The sequence below is a fragment of the Lithobates pipiens genome, unplaced genomic scaffold, assembly GCF_037356315.1.
Source record: "Lithobates pipiens isolate NorthernLeopardFrog02 unplaced genomic scaffold, aLitPip1_a1.2 Scaffold_30, whole genome shotgun sequence".
Taxonomy (NCBI): domain Eukaryota; kingdom Metazoa; phylum Chordata; class Amphibia; order Anura; family Ranidae; genus Lithobates; species Lithobates pipiens.
Genome location: NW_027507791.1, coordinates 49,082,442 through 49,089,844, shown reverse-complemented (window position 1 = coordinate 49,089,844; position 7,403 = coordinate 49,082,442). Strand labels below are relative to the sequence as shown.

The window sequence follows — 7,403 nt, the reverse complement described above, 5'->3', positions numbered from 1 at the left end:
TACACACAGTCGGATATTCCGATGGGAAATGTCCGATAGGACCGCGTTGTCGGATAATCCGACCGTGTGTGGGCTCCATCGGACTGTTTCCGTCAGAATATCCGACGGACCAAGTTTTTAAGCTGGGCTATAAAATTTTCCGACAACATGATCCGATCAGACTTTGTCCGATTGTGTGTAGAGTATTCCGTTCGGACAAAGTGCCACGCATGCTCAGATCAAATTCGTAGACCAAAGCTATTGGCTACTAGCCTGAACGTAGTCCCATCGTAATGAAATGGCGTCATCACGTTCTGAACGATCGGATTTTCCGACAACTTTGTCCGACCGTGTGTATGCAACAGTTTCGGACAAAATCCGTCGGACAAAATCCGACGGATTTGGTTGTCAGAATGTCCGACCGTGTGTACAAGGGCTAACAGTGAGTTAATTTTCAGCTTAAGTTAAACAGTTTTTCTTTTTTGACTTTTGTTTTACTTTTTAAGTAGGTGGTGGTATGTAAGTAGATAAAGCCACCAGGTGGGACTGGTGAAGGTTTTGTTGTGTCGCTCCTCCCAGGGGAAGCACAGAAGAGCGATGGGGAGGGGGGGGGGTGTGAATGGCAGAGGGAAGTTTGAGATCTAGGAGGAGGAGGAGGAGGGGGTGAGTATATATAGACAGCAGCATGCTGTGGATCGCATTTGTTGAACCTGCAGAGATTGGGCAGGCAGGCTGACTCCGGGAGCCACCACTGTACAAAGAGGATATCCCAGACTGACACGTCCAGACTCCTGCTGATCTCATCAACCTTCTTTTTTTTTTTCTTTTTTTCCATCTGAAAATTGCAGAAAGGTGATTGAGCTCCAGGCGTGCGCTCTTGTTTTTTGCGTGCAGAATATCTCCGTCTTCTTTTCCTCCTTGTCGCCTGGTCCTCCGACTTAACCCAAAGATGCCCAACTTCTCCGGGAACTGGAAGATGAAATATTCAGAAAATTTCGAGGAGCTCCTGAAGGCGTTGGGTGAGTGAGCGCACGGAACAGCGATACGTCTTCCTCGCTGCTTATTGTGTGCCGAGTTAGCTTAGAGCAGCTTTGGGTTTTCAGGTCGGGCGTGATGATCCATAATCCAAGTCTGTAATTTATTAAATTTACCTCTTGGTCCTAACATAGACCTGGAGGATGATAGGCAGATATCATTTTCTATTTTTTTATTTCTTTCTAATAGATATCAAGGGAGACATGATATACAAGGGAGACGTGCTATACAAGGGAGACGTGCTATACAAGGGAGATGTGCTATACAAGGGAGACGTGATATACAAAGGAGACTTGATCTACTACACAAATATCTTGTTCTAAAACAAGAATATCAATAGATTTCTACATATCACCTAATTTGTATTTGTCCCAATACAAATACCAAGATGGGTCTTAATATAGATATTAAGACTGGTCTTAATACAGATACAAAGACCAGTTCTAATTCAAATACCAAGACCGTTTCTAATATGGATACCAAGACCAGTCCTAATACAGATACCAAGATCGGTCCTAGTACAGAAACGAAGAACAGTCCTAGTACTGATACCAAGACTGGTGCTTATATGGATACCAAGACCGTTCCTAGTACAGAAACCAAGACCAGTCCTAGTACAGCTACCAAGACCGGTACTAGTACAGATACCAAGACTGGTGCTTATATGGATACCAAGATTGGTCCTAGTACAGAAAACAAGACCAGTCCTAGTACAGATACCAAGACCGGTCCTAATACAGATACCAGGACCAGTCCTAGTACAAATACTTGGACCCGTCCTGATACAGATACCAAGACTGGTCCTAGTACAGATACCGAGACTGGTGATTATATGGATACCAAGACCTGTCCTAATAAAGATACCAAGACTGATCCTAATACAGATACCAGGACCAGTCCTAGTACAAATACTTGGACCCATCCTGATACAGATACCAAGACTGGTCCTAGTACAGATACCGAGACTGGTGATTATATGGATACCAAGACCTGTCCTAATAAAGATACCAAGACTGATCCTAATACAGATACCAGGACCAGTCCTAGTACAAATACTTGGACCCATCCTGATACAGATACCAAGACTGGTCCTAGTACAGATACCAAGACCGGTTCTAATACAGATACAAAGATTGGTCCTAATATCTATATTAGGATGGGTCTTCATATTAGTATCAGTACTGGTCCTAGTACAGATATAAATACCAGTTCTAATACAGATACCAAGATGGGTCCTAAGAAGGATACCAAGTCCAAGACCTATCCTAGTACAAATATTTAAACACATCCTAATACAGATACCATGACTGGTTTTGGTATGGATGCCAAGATTGGTCCTAGTACAGATATCAAGACCGGTCCTAATACAGATACAAAGATTGGTCCTAATACTAATATGAAGACCTGTACTAATATAGATATCAGTACTGGTCCTGATACAGATACCAAGACCCATCCTAATACAGATAGCAAGACTGGTCCTGGTATGAATACCAAGACTGGTCCTAGTACTGATTTCAAGACCAGTTCTAATGCAGATACCAAGACCAGACCTAGTACAGACACCAAGTCCCATCCTAATACAGATTCCATGACCCATCCTAATACAGATACCAAGACTGGTCCTAGTACAGATACCAAGACTGGACCTAGTACAGATATGAAGACCAGTCTAGTACTGATTCCAAAACCGGTCCTAATACAGATACCAAGACTGGTCCTGGTATGGATACCAAGACTAATCCTAATACAGATTCCAAGACTTGTCCTAATACAGATACCAAGGTATCTTGTCATAATAGGACTCATCGTAATATAGAAGGATTTACATCAAAAACTTAAATTCAGCACAGATCAAAGTTTTTTTCTCCTTACGTGTTCTGATACATAGATTTTTTTTTTCATCTCCATATGGTAATACAAAGACATTAGACATCTCTATTGTACACTAATACACAGAATTCATATCTGACATCTTGTCCTAAGGGCGCCTTTAAATCTATACCTTTACCGCAGCGCACAGTAACACGCGGTCATTTGTGATGCGGTGCCATTTATTTAGAACTGCAGCAAGTCCAGGTTTCTTTACACTGTCATTGCGCTGGCTGGCAACACAATGTGAATTGGCTGCCATGACGCAATGCTTGATAGCGCGTGAAATACGGTATGGTAATGCACCGTGGTGGACCGCAAAGGTCTGAAGCGGCTCCTTTGTACAAAGGATTCGATCAATATCCCACTCTTCATAATAACACCAGATTGATCATTCATGTATTGTGCCCTAATATACAGGTTTTAGATTCATATATGCTTATACCTTCCCCCAATTTATTGATCAGATCAATATCCAATGACACATCCTATGATATCAAATTGATATTTCATTTCTTCTAATATTCATTGGATTATGATACATCCTACCCCCTCCTAATATACAGAAATAGAGAGATCCGTGTCCGATACATTGTCCTAATACACAGATAATCAGATCAATATCCCATGCACATATATTAGATTGATATTTCATATCTTGTAATATTCATTGGACTATGATATGTCTTACCCACCCCTCCCAATACACAGTCTAGGAGATCCATGTCCAAAACATTATCCTAATACACGGATGAGAACATTGAGTCTTACATCTCTTCCTAATACACAAATAATCCGATATCAATCTTCCATGCATTGATATCAGATTGATATTTGGTATCTTGTAATATTCATTGGATTATATGTCCTATCCTCTCCTAATTTACAGATAGGAAGAGATCCGTATCTGATATATAATCCTAATACACAGATAATGAGAACATTACACCTCTTCCTAATACACAGATGATCAGATCAATATCCCACACCACATCCCATGATATTAGATTACTACTTTTACCTTATATAAATTCAATGAATATTATAAGTCCTACCCTCTCCTAATACCCAGAGATGAAATAATCTATGTCTGATTATTATTATTCATATTATATTATTATTATTCATTTACACAGGTACATCCTAACATCAGGTTGATCGTTCATATATTGTGAGCTAATACACAGATAATCAGATCACTATCCAATGCCTAGATATGAGATTGACATTTAATATCTTATAATAATTATTGGATTATGCTATGTCCTACCCTTTCCTAATACACAGATAATCAGATCAATACCCCGTGCCTCATCCTATGTTATCAGATTGATACTTTCTATTTTGTAATATTCATTGGATTAATATAGATCCTATCCTCTCCTAATACACAGAGATGAAGAGATCCATGTCTGATGCATTATTCTAATACACAGATAATGAGAACATTGGATCTTAGGCCGCGTACACACGGGCGGACTGTTCGCCCAACTTTGTCCGTCAAACAGTTTCGGCAAACAGTCCGCTCAAAATTAGCATGGACGGACATGGCCACACACGACGAACGAACAGTTTGCTGAAACCGTGCGCGATGACGTGAACGGCACGTACGACGGGACGAAAAATACGACATCCTATACACTGCATTATAACTTTCGGCGTGTTAAGCCTTTCTGAGCATGCGCGGAACTTAGTTTGTCGAACAAGCCTACACACGGGCGGACTGTTCGCTCAAACCAAGTTTCAGCGGACAGTTTTTCGGAATTTCCGAAAAACCTTGTTCGTCAAACTGTCCGCTGAAACTGTCCGCTGAACGCCCACACACGAGCGGACTGTCCGCTGAAACACTGTTCAGCGGACAAAGTTGGGCGAACAGTCCGCCCGTGTGTACGCGGCCTTACACCTCTTCCTAATACACAGATAATCAGATCAATACCCCATGCCTCATCCTAGGATATTATATTGATACTTTCTACTTTGTAATATTCATTGAATTAATATAGATCCTACCCTCTCCTAATACACAGAGATGAGGAGATCCAAGTGTGATGCATTATCCTAATACGCAGATAATGAGAACATGGATTCCTACACCTCTTACTAATACACGGATAATCAGATCAATACCCCATGCCTTGTCCTAGCATATCAGATTGATACTTTTTACCTTGTAATATTCATTGGATTAATATGCATCCTATCCTCTCCTAATACACAGAGATGAAAAGATCTATGTCTGATACATCATTCTAGAACACAGATACATCCTAACATCCGATTGATCATTCATATATTATGACCTAATACACAGATGATTAGATCAATATCACATCCTAACATATCAGATTGATACTTCATACCCTGTAATGTTCATTGGATGAATATATGCCCTACCCTCTCCTAATACACAGAGATGAAGAGATCCATGCCTGATGCATTATTCTAATACACAGATACATCCTAACATCTGAGGGATCATTCACACATTGAGACCTAATATGCAGGTTTTATATTCATATGTGATTTATACCTTGCCCTAATACACAGATGATTAGATCAATATCCCATTCTAATATATCAGATTGATATTTCTTACCTTGCAATATATATATATATATATATATATATATATATATATATATATATATATATATATATATATATAGTTTAATATATGTCCTACCCTCTCCTTATACACAGAGATGAAGAGATCCATGTCTGATGCATTATTCTAATACACAGACAATTAGAACTTTGAATCTTATACTTCTTTCTAATACACAGATGATGCCTCATCCTATGATATCAGATGGATACTTTTTTCCTTGTAATGTTCATTGGAATATGATATGTCCTAACCTCTCCTAATACCCAGAGATGAAGAGATCAATGTCTGATGCATTATTCTAATACACAGAGAGTGAGAACTTTGAATCTTATACTTCTTTCTAATACACAGATGATGCCTCATCCTATGATATCAGATGGATATTTTTTTCCTTGTAATGTTCATTGGATTATGATATGCCCTAACCTCTCTTAATACCCAGAGATGTAGAGATCAATGTCTGATGCATTATTCTAAAACACAGACAATGAGAACTTTGAATATTATACCTCTTTCTAATACAAAGATAATCAGATCAATATGCCACACCACATCCTAAGATACCAAATTGATACATTATCAATAATGAGAGCTTTGTATCTTTCAACACCTCCTATTACACAGATATCAGGATTTTCATTGTTCAATTGCTTTTTGTTTCCTCACTCTAATACAGAGAATTATTGTGTAATATGTAGAGTTGATATATATATATATATATATATTTATATTATTTTTTGATTTTTTAAACATAAAACCTAATGCTGGGGTCCTGGGTTCAGTTACCACCTAGGAGCTTCATTTGTGAGGGTTTCCTCCTGCCAGCAGATAAAAGGCTTGGACTGGCTCTTTTGTCTGCGTTACTGAGAGAAGAACATTATATTGCAAGCTCCTTTAGCACAACGGTTGATATACACTATATGGTGAAATGTATGTGGACCCCCTCCAAACGATTGAGTTTGGGTGTTTCCAGTGAAGGGAACTGTTAACACTACAACATACAAAGACGTTGTAGACAATCCGTCTCTTCCAACTTTATGGTTTCAGTTTGGTGAAGGTCCCTTTTTTTGTTCCTCCACAACGGTGGACAAAGCCAGCTCCATGAAGATGTGGTTTGATGAGTTTAGAGTACAGGAACTTGAGTGTCCTGCACTGATCCATGACCCCAAACCTATGGAACACCTTAGGATGAATTGGAACACCAAATGTGAGCCAGGTCTTCTTATCCAACATCGGTTTCTGACTTCACAAATGGTGGCCAGCTCCATAAAGACATGGTTTGGCCAGTTTGGTGTTGAGGAACTTGAGTGTCCTGCACTGAGCCCTGACCTCAACTATACTGAGCACCTTTGGGATTAATTGGAACACCAACTGTGAGCCAGGTCTTCTCATCGAACATCGGTACGTGACCTCATAAATGTTTTTTTTTGTCTGAATAGACGGAATCCCCCCAGACACCCTCCAAAATCTTAAGGAAACCCTTCCCAGAAGGGTGGGGGCTGCTATAGGAAGAAGTGGTGGCCAACTCCATATTAAAGGCCGTGGTTTTGGAGTGATATATCCAACAAGTCCAAAAAGGTGTGATGGCTGGGTGTCCTCAAATGTTTAACCATACAGTGATTTGTGTGGTCAGTAGGGTGTTATGGTATTTTTTGGTGCTATATAAAGAAATATAATAAGAACTGTTACATCTATGGGTGGCATTAGTATATTGTTCATCGTTGTCTAGTCAGTCAAGCAGATATTGGTGGAATTGGGGGCCATCAAATTTTCCTGGTAAGGAAGGACGTAGATGTTGACGGATCATGTTAAAAACTTGATCCAACCAACTTTCCCGGCCAGCGCATTCCTAATTTGGGTTGGTCATAGTGGGTGACCATCCATGTTTAGGCTTACGGAGAACATCTAG

At 39.7% G+C, this 7,403-nt stretch overlaps 1 protein-coding gene across 1 annotated transcript in view; it reads left to right on the top strand.

The window, feature by feature from the left end:
* The first annotated feature begins 677 nt into the window (after positions 1-677).
* Positions 678-7,403, top strand: part of CRABP2 (cellular retinoic acid binding protein 2) — a 60,887-nt gene continuing 54,161 nt past the window's right edge. Inside the window, exon 1 of the mRNA XM_077464196.1 lies at positions 678-998. Within this exon, the coding sequence (XP_077320322.1) occupies positions 929-998 (70 nt within the window). The 5' untranslated portion in view covers positions 678-928. The remainder of the gene's footprint in view (positions 999-7,403) is intronic.